The sequence below is a fragment of the Mesoplodon mirus genome, assembly GCF_964341445.2.
Source record: "Mesoplodon mirus genome assembly, chromosome: 18".
NCBI classification, from domain to species: Eukaryota; Metazoa; Chordata; class Mammalia; order Artiodactyla; family Ziphiidae; genus Mesoplodon; species Mesoplodon mirus.
The window spans coordinates 3,057,970-3,081,112 of NC_138994.1; the positions used below are offsets into that span (position 1 = coordinate 3,057,970).

General features: G+C 58.0%; 1 protein-coding gene across 6 annotated transcripts; it reads right to left on the minus strand.

The window, feature by feature from the left end:
* Window positions 1-2,224: 2,224 nt before the first annotated feature.
* TBKBP1 (TBK1 binding protein 1) lies at window positions 2,225-19,439 on the minus strand. Of its 6 annotated transcripts, XM_082605206.1 has the most exons (11): window positions 19,381-19,432; window positions 18,074-18,197; window positions 17,194-17,453; window positions 16,662-16,784; window positions 16,323-16,427; window positions 15,101-15,281; window positions 14,320-14,492; window positions 14,063-14,124; window positions 5,598-5,716; window positions 4,651-5,378; window positions 2,225-3,619 (listed from the first exon to the last, which is right to left on the minus strand). In XM_082605206.1, exons 3-11 carry the CDS (start codon window positions 17,416-17,418, stop codon window positions 3,491-3,493), a joined length of 1,845 nt encoding a protein of 614 aa, XP_082461332.1. In that variant the 5' UTR covers window positions 17,419-17,453; window positions 18,074-18,197; window positions 19,381-19,432; the 3' UTR covers window positions 2,225-3,490. The 6 variants fall into 6 exon arrangements, with proteins under 6 accessions (XP_082461332.1, XP_082461331.1, XP_082461328.1 ...); XM_082605205.1 differs by lacking the exon at window positions 18,074-18,197 and having other exon boundaries at window positions 19,381-19,439; XM_082605202.1 differs by lacking the exon at window positions 19,381-19,432 and having other exon boundaries at window positions 18,067-19,333.
* Window positions 19,440-23,143: the final 3,704 nt, after the last annotated feature.

Here is a 23,143-nt window from a genome sequence, read left to right on the forward strand (position 1 = left end):
TCATTAACACGGCTGACTCACCCACACACCCCTCCCATTTGCTAGCTATCAGCTTCCCACCCCTCCACTCCCCCCCAATGCGCACACAGACACACACACACCCCGCCGCCGCCACCATCACCACTACAGCTTCTGAAAGGAGCTCTTGCTCTCCTCAGCTGATCGCCTGGCACAGCCTCTACGGGGACCCAGGGGAGGGCAAGGGTCGCCACAGCCTGGTAGCTCTGGCCGTGAAATCAGAGATGAGGCAGGGAAGGCTGAGGGGCAGCTGGTGGCTGAAGGAGAGACAGAGGGCAGTGGGGCCGGAGCTCGGATGCTGGGTGTTGGCCTTTCACCGGGCACTCGGGGATGAGCTCATGGACAGCTTGGTGTCTGTGAATCCTCCCCCACCCCCAGCCGTCCAGCTCCGGGTCTGTGCTGATGACGGTGAATGGGTCCTTGGGTGTCTCCTCCAGCCTCAGCAGGATCGTCCCCGCACTTTGCTCCTGCGCAAGTTCTCCCACCCTCCTCGCCCTTCCAGGAGCTTAGAGATCCAGACCCCTCTGGCCCACGCCCTCTCAGGCCCTGGTGTCCCTGAATCACTCCCACAGAGTCCTTCCATCTGATCACAGCCCTGGTTGGGCAGAGGAGGATGAGTGTTGGCAGGGCTCCCCAGCCCCTCCTCCAGCACCCCTACCCCTGATGTCTTCTCTTCTGGGCAGGCAGTAAGTTAAAGGCTGTGGTTCTGGAGGACCTGGGCTGCAGAAACACTAGCTTTTTCTCCCTTCCTCTCCTTCCCTCCCAGCTCCACCTAGCTTCCCACCTTACACCTGAGCCCTTTCCCGGGTCCCCAGAAATCAAGGAGACAAGCTGCCAGAATCTGCACCCTATGTTGCCATGCTCCCCTCACCCCGGTGACAGGGGAAATGTCCAGGTTGCAGGATACCTGGGTGCCCTCCCCCCTCAAACACGCTCAAGGACCAGATGTGGTTACTCAGGTCACGCCCCCTCCTGTAGCTCACTCCCAGGTCATCCTTTGCGCTTTTTATCTTCGGCTAGGATTTCTCTTGGCTTTGTGTCTCTTAACCATCCCTAACTTCCTAATGCCCTTCTAGCAAATGCTTCCAGAGGGCCAAACAAACCCAGACCCAGAAACCTGGGTGCTACCTTCCTCCATGGGAATTGACTGAGGTGGGAAAAAAACAGGGGAACCCATGTGCCAGAGGTTCCGGAAGCTTCTTTCCCAGGGCTTGTGAGAAACCATGTCCCATAGGGATGTCTGTTCTCACCTTCCCTGGCACGCAGGACTCAGCTGCAGATGGAATGCAGGTTGGATAGACTTTTAGAGGCCAGCTATAGTTGCCAACTGCAACAGAAGAGCAGGGGAGGCTGGGACATCTCCCCATGGGGGTCTGCACCTTGGCACTGAATGGAAAGGGATGTTGGCCCTGGGTCTGGAGCTGAACCTTGGGCCTTCAATGAGCAACTGCCCCTGCCTTTTGTTTTTAAGTGAATCCTTGGCCAAAAGGGTCGCGTGGAAATGAAAGGCAACCAGAGTTGATGAATAAGTAACTCAGGCCCTTTCTGCAGACAAGAGGGCACAGCCCCAGCTGGGGCAGAAGTCATGGGTTCACGACCTGGCTCTGACCTCCCAGGCTATGGGACTTTTCAAGGCAGCTGCTGAGCCTGGAGCCCAGCCCCTCCCTGCTCTCTGACCCATAAGGACATAGATCCAAATGTTCCTTCCTCTTTGAGGCCCCAGTCTGGTTCATGGCGCAAGAAATCATTTGATGAAAAAATCGTGCTACTGATAAATGAATCCCCAGGCTACAGAACCTCTACCTGCCAGACCTGCTGGGAGGGAAAATTCATGAGTCCCTGACATCTGCTCAGGGCTGGTCACGAAGACACCCTCTGCTGCTCCCTACCTGTTCCAGGTAAAGTCCACGTCACAAGTCACCTGTAGCCACTCACATGCCTGCATCTCCAGAATCACCTTGGAACATGGGTGCCCCGTGCATCCCCTACTTGCCCAATGCCCACCCTCCCATGGTTGTGGTTACTTGAGACAGTTTCCAAGACCTTCCGCTACAAGGGTTTCCTCCCCACCACAGCCACAGAGGGCACGGACCAAGGCGCAGATGGGACAGGTAAGTTTTATTTGGACTTTCAACTTGTTCAGGGAGCTCAGGGGCCCCACTCCCCTCTCCAGTCCCCCTCCCCCATTCCCCCTCCCTGGGGGGACACTCAAGGTACAAGGCCATGTGTCTCTGGAGTCCTTAGCCCCTTCCCTGCCCCCCACACCCCCTCACCCCCCTGCACTGAGGAGCGGGGGAGGGGTGTGAGGAGGTGGGGGACCTGGACGAGTTGGATCAGGATGGTACCTGCACTGACAGTGGCGTGCACTGCCCGCACCGGGCTGGGACCCGGGAGGGGCTTGCAGTGGAGGGGGGCGGACTCACTGTGGGGCGGCAGGCTCTTGCCATAGCCAGCTCCACACCTCAGCCCTGGGGACCCCCTGGCCTCCTGCTTACCCATCCTTCTGAGGGTTCGACTCTGAGGTAGATTTCACAGAGGGAATGTGGGTCGCTGGGGTGTGGGAAAGGGGTTAGCTCTTTGAAGTTGATCTCCACAGCACCCTGGGCCCATCCTCAGGTTCTGGACTGGGAGGCGGGGCTGATGACACCCACCCAGCTAACAGAGGCTGAGTCACACCCGGGCTCCAGGGCACCTGTGGTGTCGGGGCTTGAGTGGGGTCAGGGTGGAGGGAAGCATCTGCCTTAACAATCTGTGCCTTGGTGCTGGGGGCTCCAGGAGGAGGGCATGGGCCTGGGAGGCTGGCACAGATAGTTCCCTAGCCTGAGGGTCATGGCGCCTCAGGGCAGCCTCTTTAGGCTGGATGTTCGCAGTCCTCCAGGGTCCTCCCTCTCCTCTCCCACCCTCCATATTCCCCAGGGTGGGCAGAGGGGGAGAACAGGGTTGGCCTGCAGGGAACGGCGAGTCCCGACCTGGCCATGGGATGGAGGAACTGGCGTCAGTGTGCAGGGAAGGCTCTGAGACCCCACAGGGAGGCATTCCCTGGACAGAGCACAGCCTGAGAAAGATGGACATCTGGGGAGGTGCTAGGGGAGCTCCTGGAGTCTTCTGATACCCTCCCCTCCCCCAGGCCCAAGCACTAGACACCTTCTTGGATCCAACTGTTTGAAAACCGAAAGGCAGAGGGAGAGGCTGGGTGGGATATGCCCCTTCCCACCCCAGCCCTGATCCCCACCTCCCCAGCAGAAGCCAGGGAGCTGGGGAGAGCCTCAGCTGACCTCCTGGGAAAAGCCAGGGCTGAGTGGTGCCTGGACCAGGGAAGATGGCACACACGTTGACTCGGTAGCTAGTGGAGGTATCTGGGGGTCGCAAGGGGCAGGGGCCCCCTACGAGATTCATGCAGCATTCAAAGTGAGTGAGAGTTTGGGGGTGATGGGAGAAGGTGGAGAAACAGCCAGTGGGTGGGGGAGGCACCCTAGATCTTGCTGTTCTCCAGGTGAGAGTCAATGTGTTTGATGAGGGCATCATCGGGGTACCCGACAGGGAAACCCAGTTGGCAGAGGGGGCAGCTGCGGATATCAGAGCCCACTGTCTCCATCAGCAGCTGTGGGGAGAGAAGGGGCTCATTTAGGGTCCACAACCCTCCCTCATGGTCCCCACATCCCAGCCTGCCCTTTCCTGGAACCCGAGGCAGGGACGGCTGCAGCATGCAGGAGGCATCTGGGCACCCCTTCTCCTGCACCACCCCCTTCCCTGACCACCTTCTACCAGTTCAACATCCACTGCCCCCGACCCCGGGCATAGTGTCCCCAGGAGGTGTGAATGGGGAGGTGGGTATGCTCAGCCTCCCAAGGCATCTGCGGTAATGAGGGAAGCCAAGACCCAGATATGCCCTCAGACTGACTAAGACACAGCTCTCAGATAACTCAAAGCAATGGATAATCCTAAACAATGTACAACCCAAAAATAATTTTCTGTCTGGCTTTGGAATACATTTTGGTCCTTTCAGGTGGCACGAGCTGGCTCTGACATCCAGGAAACTCATTATTTCAGTGAAACGATACAGCCGTGAGATAGGGCTGTCTTCCAGGACAGACAGAAAGGGGCAGGGGCTCTGAGGCCTGCTGGACAGAACTGGATGAGCAGGCCTGTCCCTGTCCGGAACCAAGACCCATGGTATCAGCATAGCCTCCATCACCAAGTAATAGCAGATGTTTACTACTGAGCCAGGCACTGTGCAAGAGTGCTTGGGCTCGCTGCCTCCCTCTTAAGAACTCTCTAATGGAATTAGATAATAAATCATTGACCTCATTTTTGCAGATGAGAAAACTGAAGGCCAAGAAGATAAGTAACTTGCCGGAGGTCCCAAAGCTACTAAGTGGTGGAATCCAGAATCAAAGCCAGGACTGTCACTCTAAAGACCCGGGCCTTTAACCGTGAAACTGAGCAAGTTCTAATGGTGCGGGCCCCAATTCAGGCCAACAAAAGGCCACTGGAGAGAGAGGGGTTGCTGCGCCCCGGGGAAAGGGGCGGTAACAAAGGAAGGGAGCCCCGCCCATCAACCGGGCGTGAAGAGGGCGGCACACCCCCCCCCCCCCCGCCGGGTCTGAGGCACGTGCGCACGTGCCCACTCACGTTGATGGACGGCCAGGACTGCGCGTGCTCGGCGTGGGTGTAGGCGGTGGCGGCGGGCGACTCCGGGATGGGGAAGCCAGCGCAGAACGAGGCGCAGCGGATGGCGCCAGCCTCTGGGCTGGGGGGGCTGGCGGGCACGGCCCACTCCTCCTCCTCCGACGGCTGATTCTCGAAGCGCAGGCGGATGCCCTCGAAGGCGCGCCGTGGGCTGAGGGGCCGGCCGGGGCCGTAGAGCTCGCTGCCGTAGGCCCGCGGCTTGGGCAGCGTGGCCGCCTCGGCCTGCAGCCAGGGCGGGGAGGCGCCCGCGTAGCCCGCGCCCTCCGCCATCTCCGAGTAGCTGCGCCGGCCCTGGAAGCCGGCCTTCACGTGGTGGCTGGGCGGCTTGGCGTAGGCTCGCTCGGCCAGTGTCCTCTCCCCGGGCGGCGGGGGTGGTGGGGGCCGGGGCTGCGGGGCCGGGCAGGCGGGAGGCCCTGGGGAGCGGCACTGCGGGCTGGGGGACTGGCACGGCGGCGGCACCGGCGAGCGGCGCTGCGGGACGGGCGACGGGCAGGAGGGCGAGGCCGGCGAGCGGTGCTGCTGGGGCGAAGGGCAGGGGGGCCCGGGAGAGCGGCGCTGCGGGACGGGGGACTGGCACGGGGGGCAAGGGGGCGCCGCTCGGGCCGGCGGGGAGTGCGAGGGACACTGGGGGGCCGGGGAGTGGCGCTGCGACAGTGGCGAGTGCCTCTGGCCTAGAAGAGAAGCGGGACAGTGGTGGGGAGAGAAGACGTCAGAACTGGGGAGACAGGGCTTTGCCGGCGACCAGTGCCCACCCACTCTCCTCCGAACGCGAGTGGAAAAGGCCTGGCCACGGGGGAAGGAAGTGAAGGGTGGTCCCCGGACGCAGGACGGTGGCCATAGCTAGCCCCGCCTTCCGGGTCCAGCTCCAGGCCTCCCCTGCCCCATCTCACCGCCACTCCGAGCCTGCTCCTGCAGCAGAGTCCTCAAGATCCTCCCCTGCAGGGAACTCAACTCGCGAAGCCGGCCCAGCTCCTCGGTCAGCTCCGTGTAAGCCAGCGCCAAATTCACCCTGAAGGACACCCAGTCACCCAGGTCAAGGCTTGACCCCAGCCTGCCCTGACCCTGAGGGCAGAGGGCAGGGAGTGGGGGAGAGGAGAAGGGAAGTGGGTTTACTGCCACAGCTGTGGAGAACTGTCTCTGCCGCAGCATCTGGCCCTCCCCTCCCCTCCCAGGCCCTCCTAGCCCCGCTGCTGAAATTCTCTTGGGCTTTAAGGGCCACCTCAAACGGAACCTCTTCCAGGGAGCCCGACCCCGACCCCGAACCTTACCTTGGGCTAGGGCAGTGGTTCCCAGGCTATGGGCTGGGGACCGAGAGCTCAGTGATTTCAAGGGATCCCTGAAATTGTGTATTCACTGAGCATTGTCTGTGGCCTGAACACACCTCATACAGGTATGTGTGAACGTTTTTCTAATCTGTGCAGAAGCTGTGGTGACAAGACAGATTCATCAAAAAGCTGCACTGAATTTATAGTAGGTTTTGTCCCTGTGAATTTTCTCAAAGAGCTCATGGTAATAGTTTAAGTGCAATCTGTGTGTCGCGGGCAGGGGATGCCTGAGGAGTCCTCACCTTTGAAAGATGAGGGATCACTGCTCGCAGCCTATGAAGAGCCCCATTCCATAAGCGAAGACATGGCCTCGTAGCTTGGCAGAGGTGCCAACTGATAAACTTGAACCCAAGTCTGCCTATTTCCAGGTCCACTGCTCTTGCTTCCACGTCAAAGCTGCCTCTGAGCTCGATTCAGCCTTGCAACTCCCAGGATCATCAGGGAACCCTTTACATGGAGCTGTTGTGCACCGAACACCTCCAGGGGGCGCCACTCACATTAAGCACCTAACAAAAGTTGCCTTGTTCTGGAACTTCACTGGGAGTTCCTCAAAGTTGGGGTCTATATCACTGTATTCGTATTCCCAGCATCTTGTCCAGGGTCTGGTACCCAGGAGCTGTTCAGTAAGTGACTAATGAATTGAGCCTTTCTATCCATTTTTCTCTCTTCCCTTTTCTTCCTCGCACTTCGTGCTCAGGCCTCCTGGGCACCCACCCTCATGGAGCTGGAAGAGACTTAGCAAAGACTTCAACCACTTCCTTTTCTCTTCCTTTCTCTTTGGGTCCCTGTGACCCAGAATCACTGAAGGTTATCATTCTCAGCATTGCCCCTCCCCTCTCTCCCACCCCAGCCTGCACACCTCCAAGGAGCCTGTCCTGATGTCACATGAGGCTCTGCCATGGCCTTGGGTCACTGCTTTCGTCTCTGATCTGGGGTTGGACCGATCCTGGGAAGCAGGGGATTTTGTTTCCTCAGATCTTGCCCCCTCAATCCAGAAGGGACTCTGGAACTTTGTGGAAGTTGGAGCTGGAGGGAAGTGGCAGGCAGAAGCTTGGCCAGCCCAGAGGGATTTCCTCACAGGGGAGGCCCTCTTGCCCCAGTAGCTGAAGGGCCCTGGGCAGCAAGGAGAGGAGGGTGGAGAGAGTTCTCCAGACCCTGAGGGCCCTGTCCTCATCCCATGGTAATGGACGTGTGAGAGAAGATGTATGTGAATGGGAGGGAATGAAGGGAGGTGTGAGACCACTGTGGTGGGTGTGAGGAACAGGGTGAGAGAGTGTGAGGGGAAGTCGTGAGGTTAGGGCTTCAGAGGGCAGGAAAAGCCGAGGTGCAGAGGGTAGATGATGACTGAACCCCCTCGCTCTCCACTCACTGGCGGGCTCTCGCGCGCGCTCTTCCTAATCCTGGGGCAGAGCTGGGTGGGAGGGGGAGCCCCTCCCACAACAAAGCTATTTTTAACCCTTTTGGACCAAAGCCAAATTCTTGCAAATAGGCTGGGATCCTGGGGGACAAGCCCACTTCTAAAGGCGGGAGAGTGCCCTCTACCAGTCTGACGGTGGACAGGGATGGACAGGAGCAGAGAGGAGGGAGTCCTTCTGGGAGCCCTGGCCAAGGTGCTGCAGCCTCTATCCCACCACATCCCAGCCGTCGTGTGTCCTGTGTTCCCCCACCCTCTTCTTCAGCGTGGGTCTGTGGGAAGAAATGGCATTGCCCTCATCAGACTGGGAGGCCAGTCTGTGTCCCACATTAAATTGGGGACTTCCCAGTGGGAGGCTCCCCTCTTCAAACCGAGGGAATCTGAGGGCAGGAGCTGCGTCTCCCCCGCTCAGACTGGGGGCTTTTGGAGGATCATGCTAGCCCCTCAGTGGTGGGGGCAGGAGGGAGCCCTGGGCAGGGCACTGATGGAACATCCCCTCTGACCGAGCAACCACAGTTTCTCTCCCTGTCCGCCTTCACTGCTGTATCTCAGGTGACAGATACAGGCTGTCGCCTTCACACCCTGCCTTAGAGATCTCACCTGCCACACTCAGTTGCCAGGCCCCATCTCTCCCTGCTTGCCTTCCTCCCCATGTCAGGAGCTACCCCAGTTTCCACCGCCCAGCTCCTGGCACCCTCCTCGCAGCAAAACAGGGCAAGAGGAAATGGAAGGGAGAAGCCCGGAATACCCAGCCCCTTTTCCAGCTCTGACCCTGTGTCCTCCTGGAGCTCCAGGCAACCCTTGCAACGACCTCTGAGACCCTGGGCAAGGTGGGGGGACCCGACCTTCTGATGCCCCGTGGCCCTGTGGGACCTCCCCCTTCATCGGGCGTCTCTTGGTCTCTTCCCACCTCAAGATGCGCAGGCCCAGGCTGCTAAATGCTCTAACAACCTGAATGACTCACATTAGAAAACACTGCCAATTCAGTGGAAAAAAATCTCAACTTCACAACACAACCAAGAGCTGCACACGTGCACCTGAATACACCGTCCACTTCCTGGCCCACACCTGAGTGCTATTTTCCACCATCAAGGCTGTCTGGGAAGGATGGGTCAGGTGAACGGCAGCAGACGGCTGCATTTGGGTGCTTCCTCATTGCTTAAATTGTGGGGGAAAATCCTGTCTGAGTCTCTCAGAACTTGGGAAGGACTCAGGGAGAAAAGAATCATAAATAATCCGTATGAGCCCTTATGGGCCAGGCATTGTGCTAAGAATTTAATCTTCACAACAACCCTGCAGTGTTACCACTCTTATTATCTCCATCTTAACAGATGAGAAAAGTGAAGCTTACGGAGGTTAAGTCACTTGACCAAAGCCATAAAGCCCAGTAATAGTGGAGTTGCTGGAATGGGAGCTCCTGTCTCCTGGACTCCAAAGTCGAGGCTACTGACCGCTAAGCTATCTACTGCCTTCCAAAAGGATCAGGGAAGGGGGGAAAGGAGAGGTGGGAAGGCAGCAGAAGGCAAAGATGAGGAGGAGGAGGAAGAGGCTGGGGACCTGCAAAGTGGCCTGGGAGCCCTGAGCATCACCAGCCCTGCCCTGGGAGGGGAGAGGAAGGCGCTAGGCACGTGTGGAAGTGGAAGGACAGAGTTTATATTAAGAGGCCGGGTCAAGGTCACAGAGCAATGGTGGCACAGAGCAGGGATTCAAGCAGGCTGTTGGCACCTCAGCCTCCTGAGCTGGCACCTTCGGAAGAGCCAGAGTGCAAATGGCAGCGTTGGCAGGAAAGAGGGCTCCCACCCCTGCAAACCTTTCCACCTTGGTTGACTTATCCTTTCATTCATTCTTTACGCGAATAATTGAGGGAGCTCAAAAATTCATCTGGAAACAATCATCTTCACTGTTATTGACAAAGCAACTGAGATGAGAAAGGTTAGAGACCTAAGCGTCTGCCTCTAGAAAAGGCCTCTTTCTGCCCCGAACCAGCTGGGAGACACGTGGGCTTCCGAGCGCAGTGTCTTCCCCAGGGAGGTCCACTTGGGTGCCCTGTGCTGCGCCGGAGCCTCCGTGCGGATGCGGATTTGGATGCGGACACAGATGCGACAGGGTCGAAATTCAGACCAGCACTGGGTCATGGGATTAGAACTAGGGATGGATGGGCTCAAGGTCAGGATTAAGGCTGGGGTCAGGGTCAGATGAGTTCATTTTCAGTCAGGATTGTAGATGGAGCTGGGGGCAGGATGAGGGATAGGGTTACAGGGAGGGAGGGGATCAGTATTAGGGTTAGGACTGGGGTAAGGATCGGAGCTGGTCATGTGGTCAGAATCCCTGGCTGACAGAATCAGCAGGAAAACAGAAACCCGGCATCCCCACCCCCTCCATCCTTGCCCACAGCTGCCCCCTGCTGCCCCCAGCCACCTCACCCCCGCGGGGGAATGGAGGGACCCAACTTTCCACCACCCACAGGCACACCCAGCATTAAGTCTTCCCACCCGGCCCGACCCTCAGGGAGGGGACCACAGGCACCGGGCCGTGGAGGGACTTGAGGTTGCGGGCGGGGGGAGGAGGAAGTCGCATGCAACAACCCAACGCTCCACCACTTCCTTTCAGGCGCCTTGAGCCCCTACACTCTCCTCGGCCAGCTATGACTTGCGGTCCACAGAGCCCAGCTCTTCATGGCAGCCCCTGCCATGCTTCCAGCTCAGCCAGATGTTCTCTGTGTCTAGAAAGCCTCCCTAGATACAACCAAAGCGAGAGGCTCACAGCAGGGCTAGGGACCAGAGTCCCCATTTCGGTTGGGGGGGCCCACACATCCCAATTTGCCCAGGGCTGTCCTGGTTCACAGGAGTCACCTGGCATAATTATTAATAGGGCCCCCTTTCACTTTTAAAAATGATCAGGTTTAGTCAACAAATCATCTGGCTGCCCCTCATATAAGGGCCTCCTACGTGGATGAGAATGTGAACCAGAAAAACACCACAGAGGTACCGTCACCCCATCTGCTCAGGACCTGTTTGGAAGTTGCACTTAACTTCTCTGATTACTTCTTTGTAGCCTTGGTTTGCTCAGCTGTAAAAGGGGACACTACCGTCACATTTTGGTGAGAATCAAATGAGATTTTGTAGGTAAACTGCCGCGCACAGTGTCTGCTGTGGATGAAGACTCAGGGAAGCGCCCAGGAGACGGGTGGAGAAAGGGGGAGACCAGTTTTGATCCTTTTCTGGAGATACCAGCTCGGTGAGTTTGGTTTGAATGAGGGGAGGATGTGGAGTTCCCCATCGAGGGAGAGAGGGTGGGTAAGAGCTGCTCTCTGCCGCCCTGGCAGGGAAAGGGTCAGAGACAGTTCAAAGCCCACCAACCCCTCAGACCACAATTAGGTGGGCGAGGTGGGCCCCAACTTCAGAACCCCTCCCCACCCTTGGGGAGCCCCGAGGCTGCAAGTGCTCAGGGCTTAATTCCTGTGGGCCGGGTACCCAGGCTGAAGGAAATTTGAAAGAAAGGAAGTAGGGAGGGTGAGAAGTGTGAAGGGGGAGGCCCTGGGCTCGCTGGTTCTGGGGCATGAGACTAAGCTCAGGGTACATGGGGGTCTCCGACTTCCGTCCTGACCCCCCCCACTCTGCCCTTGACCTCTGTGCAGAGTTTCCATCCTCTCTCTCCGAGTTCACACTTCTCCCCCACCACTAACCGCAGCCCACGCAGAGGCTTGTGGGTGGAGAGAGGGGTGGGGGGTGGGCGGAAAAGCACCCAGGCTGCAACACGGAGCCCCCCACGTTGGGGAGAAAGGCCTCTAGTCCCCCCCTCATCACTCATACCGAATCCCCATCTTCTCACAGGGTGCTCCCCTCATGGATGAACCCCTTCCTTCACTGGCCCTCATTCCCCTCACTGAGCCCCCTCAAGGAGCCCCCTCTTCACAATCTCCCTTCCACCCTCAGGGCTGGCCACACCCTCAGGAAGGCCGCACTCAGGACCTGTGACCCCGAGTGGGGCCCAGAGGGAAGGAGGCCATGGGTTCTGCACCTCTCACTTGGCTGGGACCCTCCTGGGGTCCTCAGCTCCCTGCACATCCTCAGGAGCAGGTGGTCTCCACTCCTACCTCCTCCTTCATTATTGCCTTTGGCCCCCGAGTCACCCTCAGCGGCTCTTCCTCTGGGGCAATTTGTCCCCCTGGGCACCGACCACCAGATGCTGGGCTGACCAAACGGCAGGGAAATCTTGACCAGAGGTCAGACCTGGAGGGTGGCAGTCTGGTCTGGGCGCCCATTTTCAGAGGAGCATTGATGACCTGGACGTGTGAGCCAGGGGCTGGGATGGGAGGGACTGGAAGCCTTGGGGCTGGGGCTGCCTCCCAGGACTGCCCCCTCGGCACCTGGGGGACTCACTGAGGGGAATTAATAGAGGCGGTGGCGGTACGGGGGAGGGCGTGTGAACAGCCAGGACTCCCGCGGGGGAACTGGCCACCTGGAGGCATCCACACTGAGACGGGGGAGCACCTCTCGGGGGTGCACAGGATTCCCACAGGGGACTCGGCTGGACTCAGGAACCTCTGTGGCTCCCTCTTGAGCCTTCACACCTCCATCTGGATAATCCACCCCTGCAATCCTCTCCTAGGAAGGTCCACCTGTAAAATTCCCACTAGCCTGGAGGCTTAGGCAGAAGTAGAAGGAAAAGGAGGGGCTGGTGGGGGAAAAGGAGCTGAGAGCAGGTGACTGAGGCCTCCTCAGGTGGGAGGACGGGGAGGGAGCCCTCGGGAAGCGGCTTATTACCAAAAGGAGCTGAGTTTATAAGAAAATAAAACTACCGGGGGAGTGAGGACTTCCTCTGAGAATTAACTCTTGCCGAGCTGAGGCTGTCCAGAGATGCTTGGCCTGAAAGGAAGTGTGAAGCTGGGCAGGCAGGGCCCAGCCGGCTCTAGGGGTAGACGTCCAGGAGGCCCTGATGCAGAGCCCAAGCCGTGGAGACCGAGGGGAGGAGCTGGAGGCCACCTCTGGTAGGACCAGCCGCAGAGCAGAGCCCGGCTCCCTCTGGCCAAAGGGACAGGGTCGGGGGGGGGGTGCCTTGGGGTGCGAAGGGAAAGGGGCTGTCCGGGCCCGAATTGGTGGCGTAGACGATACGACCTCCAAAAGCATCTGCGGGAGGGGCTCTCTTCCCCTCACTCGCTCACGTGGCCCCTCTGCACCCCCCCTTCTCTGCCTCCCCCACATCACCTTCTGCCACTTCTCCCAGCAACGACGGACCTCTGAGCCCACGAGGGAAACCTGGGGCCAGAGAGGTGAAGTGGGCAAAGCTAAGCCATTTGGCATCCCAGGAGGGGTCCCTGAGATTCGAAACCTGGCTGTTCGGACTCCAGCCAAAAAAAATCCTCTCTCTGGGTTCAACCAATTGAGGGAGGCTTCACTGCTGGTCTCCTAAGAGGGAGTTGGATCCAGTGAGCCGTAAAGGGCCCCACGGTGTGACGCGCGCGCGCGCGCACTTTCCGGGCCTGGGCACAAGGGCTAGGATGGACCCTGAGCCCCAGCCACAAGCTAGGGTGGACCCTCTCTGCAGAGGCCCCAACAGCTGAGGGGTCCCGCCCATCAGGCCCACACACTGGGTTCTCACTCCCCAGCTATCACAGCCCCACCCAGGCCCTCACCCCAGGGTGCGGAGGGAGGCGAGAGGTACCCCCAACCGGCCAGGAGCCGGGAGGAAGGTGAGGAGGGAACCTGCTGGGAGGAGGACCGGGGGTCCTGGAGCCGGGTGTGTGGTGTGGTGCAGGGTTCGCTCCTGCCCTTGCTGGGCCTCTGATCAGAGGCCTTCCCCTCTGATGAAAGTAGGGAGTCTGTGCCACACGTCTCATCTTAGGGGAGAAGGCTTAGGCGGAAGGAGGTTTGTGCTCTATTTCTCAGAAAGTAGGAGAGGACGAGTTCGGGTGCGGATGTGAAAGGCACCAGGCTCGCTGCTGCCAGGCTGCGCTCGCCCTCGCCCTGGCTGCCCAGTGCTGCCCCGGAGGCCCCGCTCCTAGGCTCCACCCTGACAAAGCTCCCTCCCCACCCATTGCTGCCTCTCTCTAATGGCAGCATCTCCAAGGGACACCCCAGCATAATACGTTCTACTTCCCTGCACGCTGCTGCATGAACTCAAGGAAACCCATCCTCTCCTAAGTCTCAGCTTTCTCTCTCCTGAGATAGGAGCCGAGGCACCACAAATGCTCAAAGAGACCATCTCCTTCCTCCTTGTCAGGGAGGAGAGGGTTAACCCAAGTGGCTGGGCCTTGTTACTGGGATAGAAAATGGGCTCCAGAGAGGCCCCAAAACTCACCAGGGGACACTGAACATAGCAGCAAAGCTGCTGAGGAAGTCTCTCTCAACACTTGACACCTCGAGAAGACACAGGCCTGGGTGCCAGAGGAAAGCAAAGGGAACCTCCCAGAACCTGAGCACCTCCAGAAGCGCGCCTCCTTCCTGTGACGGGTGCGGAGCCACACAAGCAACCCAAACCTCACAGTCCCGACAGCGTGGAAGAGAGGTCCCCACAACACTGTGGAGGGGGAGGAGAGGATCAACGGGGGGAACCTGGAAAACGCCATCCCCGGGGGCGCAGAGGTTAAGAGGAAGAGGATCACAGAGCGACTTACTGATCATCCCCAATTCTTTTCACCCACGCCATGTCGCGCTCGGACTGGTTGGAGGCCAGATCCTAAGGGAAAGATCGAGCAGTCAGCCCCAACCTCACCTTGCCTGAACTTCCCTTCTTTACCATTCCCAGGGCTGGCCTGTACTCAGTGAGGAAGTCCCAGACCTCTAAAGTCGTTTCTAGCAGCCCCCAGACCTTCAAGGAGCTCTGCAGGTGCCAGAGCAGGGACCCCAGGTCAGCGCCCCCCCGCATTTGTACCTGGGCCCGTGTCTCCTGCAGCTGCTTCAGCTCCCCCTGCAGCCGCTCACACTCGGCCTGGAGCTGCTCCTCCCGAAGCTGAGCCCCCCGGGCCTCCCCCTGGGCAGCCTCCAGAGCCTCTTCTAGCTGCTGCCGCTCCAGCTCACTCATACTCGGCGCGGGGCCTGGCCAGCCTGCCGGTAGAGGAAAGGACAATGTCAGGCTGGAACCAGCTGCTGGACACCCTCCACCCGCTCCCCGATCAATACAAAGTGAAACAGGTGAGAACTGCAGCAGGAAGGATCCAGGAGACACATCCAGAGGGTAGAGATCCCAGGATGAGAGAGAGACCTCTACTGAGGGCAGAGGGGAACGATGGGCTGAGCTGCTTTTTCTAATCTTTCTGGAGGCCAGGGGAGAAATAAGACGGGCTCTGGAAGGGTTTCCCCAGACAGACTCAAGTCTGAAAGCATCCTCAGGGGCCTCTCCTAATCACAACGGAAGACAGGCGGAGGGGACTCTGGGTGGGGCCGCCCTCTGCTGGCACATACAGGAATTGCATGGGAGAGCCTGGGAATGAAGGAGTTAAGAGGAGGATGTCAGTGGGAGAAACTGGGGTAATCTTTGATGAGGTGAAGGGACAGTTGGTAAGGAGGGATGAGGTGATTATGGGTGAAGTTTAAGACATTGTAACGGGGTGTTGACTATCAGTCTGAAACACTGGAGGTGTCCAATGGTGTTGAAATGGGGGGCTGGCTTGGGAACTTCAGAGTATGGAAATCAGGGGTGGCTGAGATCTCACCGTGACTCAAGCCAGATCCGCCTCTCAGTGCCAAGTAGTGCAGGTCCAGCTCAGCACAGGGCGGGGCAGGGGCAGGTGGGGGGCTCAGGCTGGGGAAGGCTGCATCCCGGAGGCCTTGTTGCTGCCGCAGCTGCTGCTCCAAACCACAGATCTGCCGCAGGTGGGTCTCCACCAGGGCCCGCTATGGGGGGGAGACAAAGGGGTGAGGATCTGCATCAGGTCAGGGCACCCCTGTGGGCCGCCCAAACCCAGAACTTCTCCATGTCTGGGTATCCATCACTCCCCTAAACTGAGCAGAGACCCCAGGTCACATATCCCAACTCCACTCTCCAAGTGGCCATGAGTCTCCTCTCCCAGCAACTGCAATGCAGATGTTTCTGGCTACTGCCCCTTGCAAGGTCAGAGTTAATGCCTCTTCCTTGTCACTAACACGCAGACACACTTATAAGAACACTCAGCCCCCTGTCCAGACACACCCCCCCCTCAGGAGCATAATAATTTCCGTTTGCATATGCCACTTAACCACTCTGGGCTTCACCTACCTCACCTATAACATGGGGCCAACCACACCTATCTCTTAGGTAAGTTTGTTACGAGGATTAGAATGAGTAAATATATATAAAGAGATAAGAATGATGCCTGGCACACAGTGAAGTGCCATGTAAGTGTTTGTGATTGTTAAGTCAAAGCATTTTTTACACAAATGCCCAACAGCTCAGCAATGTTGTTATTATTTGCCCCACTTTTCAGAGGCAGGACAGAGGCTAAGTGACTTGACCCAGCTCACAGCTAGGAGTCGGCAAGAGACCATGCCTCCTGATTCCGACACCTGCCCACCTGCTCACACGCATGGCTATACCCTGACTCAGAATCACACACAGGCCAAGGCCCATCCCAGCAGCCACGAACACTTTCAGTCACCTCTGCCCTCACCCACACAGCCTTCCAGCTCAGTGCTATAGGCGCAGGGTCAACGCAGCGTGAGCACCAAACATACACACGGATTCACAGTGTTCTACAGGGCTACTCACGTAGTCACCTCCTGTCACTGCATGGCCAGGACGTACAGAGTCACTCACAACCTGTATGATACACACAACCCCACTCACCAGGCCAAACGGGCACTCACTCACTCACGGACAGACACGAACACGGTGGGGTGCATTCCACAAGCACACAGCCAAGGTCACACCCTCAAGCACCCGGGCTCCCTGGACCTCACCATCTCCCCCAGCTCCGTCTCCAGGTCACTCTTCTCCACGCAGAGCTTCTCGTAAGCCTGGATCATCTCCCCGAGCTGTTCTTCCTGCTCCTTATTCCTCTGCAACTGGACGGGGCCCGGAGGGGGTGGAGTGCAGCCAGAGTCAGGCCCATCTTGACTTGGGGGCAGAGCAGCACCCTGTGCCTCCCACCCCCACTCCCAGCACCCAGTGGAGGGGTAGGAGGAGCTGCAGCTGGTTCTAGGGAGGACCATGGCCATCTCTGATCAAGGAGATGGAAGGTCGGAGGCTGGGGAGGTTATCAGAAATGGACTGGAGCAAAGAGTTCAGGGAGGGCTCACCTCGTGCTGGAACTGGTTGAGCCGTTGCTGCAGGCTGACTTTCTCCACCTCCAGCAGGGAGCCATCCTTGATTTCATACAAAGAGAAGCCGTGCTCCTCTCCAAAGTCACTGATCAGTGGGTACTGCGGGTGGGGCAGGCCCTCAGAAGAGCTTCAGCCTTGCTGTGTCCCCAGCCCACAACCTGCGTCAGAATCCTCGTCTCTCCCTCCCCACTCCAGCGGGATCTGTACATCCTGATTCCCATGGCCCTGTAGGCGTCTCCCACCAACCAGATCTTTTTTAGATCCGAGGTCCAGCACCCCAAAGCAGATCCCTCCTGATCCTTTCCTGATTGGTGCTGGGGTCTCCAGAGTTCCCATCCGTCCAGAGCAGCCACATCCCTCGTGAGGGATCCTCAAGTTCCCAAGAGTCTGTATCCTGACCCCTCTTTTGGATCCCTGGAATCTCTGCCGGATCCCCAGTTCCTGCCACCCCGCAGCCCCCTCCCGTGTCACACACGCAGCCAGACCCCCGTCATCTCCAGGTTCTGACCTTAATCTCGTAGACTTTGAGGCGGCGGCGGAGGGTGGCATTCTCCCTCTCCAGGCCCCCCAGCCGCTCTTTGATGTCTCCGTAGGCCGTGATCAGGGCAAAGTGGGAGGCGGAGCACATGTCCCCCCCGAGCGAGGGGTCTCCAGGGGCATCCAGCCACACCTCACTGGGCCCCAGGGCCTCCTGGGTCAGGATGCTGATGTCATCCTCAAACATGGACTCCATGGCAAGGGCCTGGGCCACGGCCCGCCCTGGGCCTCCTGGGAGAGCAGGAGCAACGAGCAACGGTGGAGAGGGTGGCCCAGAGCTTGTCCCTAATACCCCTTGTCCTGGCCTGAGGAGCTCTGCAGCCAGCTGAGATGCAGCCTGGTCCTGCCCCCGTGTCTCACAGCCCCCTCCCAGACCCATCTTCTCTTCTCTGCTGCCTTTGGGGGAAGGAGCTAGGACCAGACGGAGGTGGCGGGGGCGGGGGGAGCAGTGACAAATAGGGACAAGTAAGCGAGGCCAGCAGCAGGGAAGGGCTCCTTCCGGAACCCAGGGAGAACTGTGGACAGGAGAGGGCTGCCTTCCCAGCACACGGGGCCCAGACGGGGCGGCCTCGACTCACTCCTCAGCCCCCTTCTCCACCCCAGGCCTCACCTCCCCAAATACCTCTTTTCCAAGCTCCTCATGCCAGGCCTCTGGCACCCCTGGCTCCTCCCTAAGGAAGGCCCAGTGCTTCTGGGAGGGTCAGCCCCACCACTGTCAGAACATCCTCTGCTGGGCCCCCGCCCAACTCCCCGGCTTCCTCCTCTAGGATCCCAGAGTTCAGGAAAAGGAAGTGCTTCCCCCACTCACACCAGCGGCTGTGGCAACCCTCCAGGCCCTCCTCACCCCTGACCTGGGACCCACAGGAAGTCATCGGCTGAGTGTCTGAGGGTACACAGAGGGGAAGGGGGCTCTGGGAAAGGGCCGGGCGCAGGTGGAGAGGGCTGGCAGAGAATTCCGAAGCCCGGCCTGTGTGCCTGCACAGAGGGAAATGGGGAGCCCTGAGAGGGGGCAGGAATGACTCAGGGCTCCCGAAAGAGTAGGCGAGGGGGTGCGTGTGTACTTTTCCTGGCCCTGTTTATGAATGTGTGTCTGTGGTTGGCATGTGTGGGGGGAATGTGTGTCTGTGAATGAGTGTAGGTGTGTCACAGTCAATGAGTGCCTTAGCGGGGCTGCGGGCGGGCGGGGGGGGGCGTCGGAGGGAGTGGGGAAGTGGCCAGGAGGCCGTATGTGTTTGTGTGCGCGTGTGTGCACGCGTGCGTGAGCGTGTGTGAAAGGTGGGCACGTTCGGGGCCGTGTGTCACGTGAGGCACTATGGGAATGTCTGAGGTGTGTGCGCGCGCGCCAGAGCGTGTGTGCGCGTAGGAGAGGGGGCTCCCGAGGTGTGAGTTGAGGCGGTGGGGTCCGTGACCTCCCCAAATCGGGCAGCAGGAGCCTGGGGTGAAGAGGGCCCAGGCCCCAACACTGCCCCGCCTTAAGTGCCAGGGAAACGCGTGTGACCGGGTCCGAGTAAGGAGTGTGTGCGCGTATTTGTACGGCTGGCCCCACCTTTAACCCTCTCCTCCCCAGGCCCCCAAACTCCCCTCTCCCCAAACTCCACTCGTCCGCGCTCACCACACCCGCCCAGACCCCCGGCTGGCCGGCCACCTTGGGCCCAACCCCACTAGCCGGGGCTCTGGCCCCTTAGCGGCCGCGACCAGTGTTTGCTTCCTCTGCATCCCCCCCTCGGCCCAGCGACCCCGCGCGAGAGCGACAGCAGGCGGATGGGGAGGGGGTGCCTCCTCGGCCCCGGGCCCCTTCTGCGGTCCCTTTAAGAGCCGCCCTTTAAACCCCTTTAGCTCGGCGGACAGAAACTGTCGCCCCTCCCCTCTCAGGGGCCGAGACCAGGCAGCCCCCTCCCCCACTGACGGCTGAGCCCCGGGGCCCCAGTCCGCCGTAGCCGGGCCGGGGAAGGGGCTCCGGAGGCGGTGCGGCCTGAGGAGCGGCGGAGGAGGGGGAAAGGGGGAATGCGGGCTGCCGACGCCGGACCCTTCCCCTCCCCGCCACCCTGGGCCAGCTGCGGGCCAACCTCCCGCCCCCTCCTCCGGTCCACCTCGCGACCCACAGGGGCCAGCCCTGGACGCCGTTCCCCTTCCCCCGCCCAGCCCAGCCGGGACTCACAGCTGCTGCCGGTTCCTGCTGGTAATCGCAGCTTACCCCCTCCGCCTGCTCCCTCCCCAGACCGGTGCCCCCACCCCCCTGGCACCGCGCTCTGCTCTCGCCCTGTCGCCGCCGGGTCTCTCCCCACCCCCCACCCCTCCCCCCAACCCCCCTCCCTCGCTCCCGCCCCGCTCCTCCTCCTCCGCCGCCGCCGTCGCCTCCTCCGCCTCCTCCTCTTCCTCCTCCTCCTCCCCCCACCCCGGCTGCTCCGGGTTTCTCCGGCTGGGAAGGCGCCCCGGACCCCGCCGCGGCCACCACCACGTGGCGAGGGGCGGCCGGCCCCCGGCGTGCGGCCCCGCCTGGCAGCGCGCCCGGCGCCCACCAGCTCCCTGCTGCGCGGCCCACGCTCCGCGCCCCTCCCCGACGCCTCCCATCGCAGTGTGGCGTGGCGGCGTGTGTGGGGGAGTTTTCGGACAGCGACGGGGCTCAGGAGGTGCTTTGGAATTTGCTTTGGGGCTGTATGTTTTGGGGAAAGTGAGGTTCTTTATTTGGGTTGTTTTGGTCTTTGATCTTTTGAGAAGGAAAATATTAGACCTACTGTTCATAGCTCTTGGGAGAGGGGGCATTGCAATGATAATGAATACAATGACCTTAGGGTCCAGTCGGAGAGATTAGAGTTAAATCAGTAACTTCTTTGGAAGTGAGAGTGAGCTAAGAAGATCAAAGTTCATCAGGAAGGGGGGCAGCTTTCCTCTCCCACACACAGTCCCCTCCCCCCAACACACAGACGCACCCACAGGCCAGCGAAATGAACAAACAACAGATTTCACCCTTCCACAAAGATTATTTGAGCACCTGCCAAACTGCTGGGCAGGAGTCACAAGTTTTTGCCACTTTCCCACTGTGTGACCTTGGGCAAGTTACTTAACCTCTCTGAATTAAATTGGAGTAATTCCTGACCTGGGCAACCGTAGGAAAGGAATGGGGATCAGAACTAAAGGTGCTCTGTGAATCCTCAGGGGGGTGTTAATAAGTCAGTTTGGTTATTCCCTGATGGATTAAAAAACCATGGGCAGAGGCATGGTCAGCCTGGATGCAGGTAGGGAATGATCAAGGGAAACTCTGGAGGACTCTGGCTAACCCCTAACAAGCCAACCCTGGAAAGAGAGTATAGGCTAAGGAGGGGGGCCTTTGGTAGGCTCAGAATTTAGCTTGAAGCCTCCCATCTGGAGAGAGGGTTCAGGCTGCTGGGAACCTGAGCCTATCTTTTTGGCTCCTGGAGGAGGTGGGTGGTGAATCTGGAAGGGGCAGGAGAAAAGGTTTCTTGCTTGCTGTGAGCTTTGAGAAGCAGCAGCAGCAGTTCCCATTTTGTCCCACCGTAGGGAGAAGATTGGGCTGGAGGGTGAGCTCCTCCTCCTAGGAGAGCCAGCAGGGGCTGTGTACTCTTTATTTTCAAAGAAAGGGATTCTCACTGGCTCCCTTCCTCCTCCTCCTCCTGCTGGGTTCCCTTCCAGTTGTTCCTGCTAGCCTTTTACAGTCCAGAACACTAGCTTTCTCTGAGCCATGTGGGACAACCCACCTGCCCTTTAGATATAAAGGCTACCGACAGGTGTCATCTCCCTTAAGGCTGCACAGGTTCTCTTCTAAAACTTAGAAGACCAGGCAAAAGATTGGAGGCTGGGCTTAAAGGTAGTGAGGCTGTCTCTGAGGCCTCAGTGAGTGTGGATTTAGCCATCAACTGGCCTGAAACTGACTGACGAGCCTTCCCTCACTGAAAAAGGTAATGGGTCCAGGTACCGTCTAAGCACACACTCTACAGGATGAGTTGTCAGGTCCGGATGCTGCTGGGCTGCTCAGGGTACAGGCCTGAGTCACCCAGCCGGGCACAGCCCAGTGGTTTATCTGGGATTCTAAGCAGTTGGTAGCAAAAGCCCAACAGAGATTATGCCTAGTTCAGGTGCCCCCAGAATACCTCCCTGGAATCTAGACCTGATCTCATTGCATTCTCCCTGTTTTCTGGTTCTGTTGCTCGTATTGGACAGACAGTTCTGAGAACAGAAACTGTATCCCATCTGTCTTCATAGCCCTAGGTGCCCAGATAGTATCTGCTCACTATACACTTACTTATTCAACAAAGATTTCTTGAACACCTATTATGTGCTGGATGCTGAGAATACAGTGATGAGCCTCTGATGATGTGATGATGTCTCTGAAGGACAAACATGTATCTCCTGCCCTCTTGGAGCTTATGTTCTAGTAGAGGAGTCAGACAAAGAAAGAGATTAATAAATGAAACAATTATAAATTTTGCTAAAAAGTAAAAAGACACAAGGGGCAACAATAGGGAAGAATAGGAGGGGGTTATCTGCTTTAGATAAAGTAGAGAAGTTCTCTCTGATGAGGTAATGTTTAAGCTAAATCTTAAAGGGTAGAAAGGAGTGTTCCTGGTTGAATGAATAAGTGAATGAAATTGTGTAACTTTGGATGAGTTACTCTCACCTCTGTAGGCCTGTTTCTTCATCTAAGAAAACTGGAGATTGGTCTGAATTCCTTCTAAGACCCATGATATTATCAGGGCTTATCATGATAGAGACAGAAAAAGGTAAAACCCAGGGTCCTGGTGAAAGGGGAAGGGTGGTAGAGGGAAGTGAGAGGAGAAGAGGGAATGTAGTGGACAGCTAGTCAGGCTCGAGTTGTACGACATTTGTAAATGGTATTCACAGGTGCTGTGAGAGGACCTGCCTCCAGTATTACTGGTAGGAGAGACAGTGTAGAAGCAGGAGCCAAGTCACCCCTGCATGTTTCCTCCTTGGAAACCATCAGGGGGAGACTGTTTCCCACTCCCAGGACCCTTGCTTTGGAGAAACACTTTAACCTTCCTGTCCCATTCTTGCCTGAAAAGAGTAGGAGGAGGTGACATTAGCAGCTGGCAAAAAATTGAATCAAAATAAAACGCAGATGACTCAGATAGAATCAGGCCGGCAGAAAAATTGATTAGACACATGTGACAATGCAGGATCCGGTTGCCACCTTAGCCCTTCAGTTCTAGGTCCTAGAAAATTAGGGTTTGCTGCGGAACCATCCTGGGATTCCAACTGTAGCTGCTAGTCTTCCATCAAATCAGAGGTTTGGGCAGTGGTGGAAAGTCTCATTCCTTCCCCAGATCCTCCAATTCTTGTGGAGGTAATGCACATCCTCCAATCAAATTTGCGAGGTTTGGGTGGAAAATTTATAACTATTTGTGCTTCATATGCTCCACGACTATGTTCATTTCTGCTCTCTCCCAAACAACTAAAAATTAGTCTACAGGTATACCTTGTTTTATTGTGCTTCGCTTTATTGCGCTTCTCAGATACTGCGTGGGTTTTGTTTTGTTTTTTAACATCTTTATTGGAGTATAATTGCTTTACAATGGTGTGTTAGTTTCTGCTGTATAACAAAGTGAATCAGTTATACATATGTTCCCATATCTCTTCCCTCTTGCGTCTCCCTCCCTCCCACCCTCCCTATCCCACCCCTCTAGGTGGTCACAAACCACCGAGCTGATCTCCCTGTGCTATGCGGCTGCTTCCCACTAGCTAGCTATTTTACGTTTGGTAGTGTATATATGTCCATGCCACTCTCTTTGTCACAGCTTACCCTTCCCCCTCCCCATATCCTCAAGTCTATGCTGTAGTAGGTCTGTGTCTTTATTCCCGTCTTACCCCTAGGTTTTTTACAAATGGAAATTTTGTGGCAACCCTACATTGTGCAAGTCTATTGGGACCACTTTTCCAACAGCATT

Bases quoted from the DNA above. Each gene is read 5' to 3' on its own strand.
- TBKBP1 (XM_082605201.1), bottom strand. From the start codon at position 17,601: ATGGGTCTGGGAGGGGGCTGTGAGACACGGGGGCAGGACCAGGCTGCA. The intron at 16,428-16,661 runs GTGAGCCCTCCC...GGCCCCGTCCAG, and splicing joins TCAACCAGTTCCAGCACGAG to TTGCAGAGGAATAAGGAGCA. The intron at 5,717-14,062 runs GTAAGTCGCTCT...GGTGTCCTTCAG, and splicing joins AAAAGAATTGGGGATGATCA to GGTGAATTTGGCGCTGGCTT.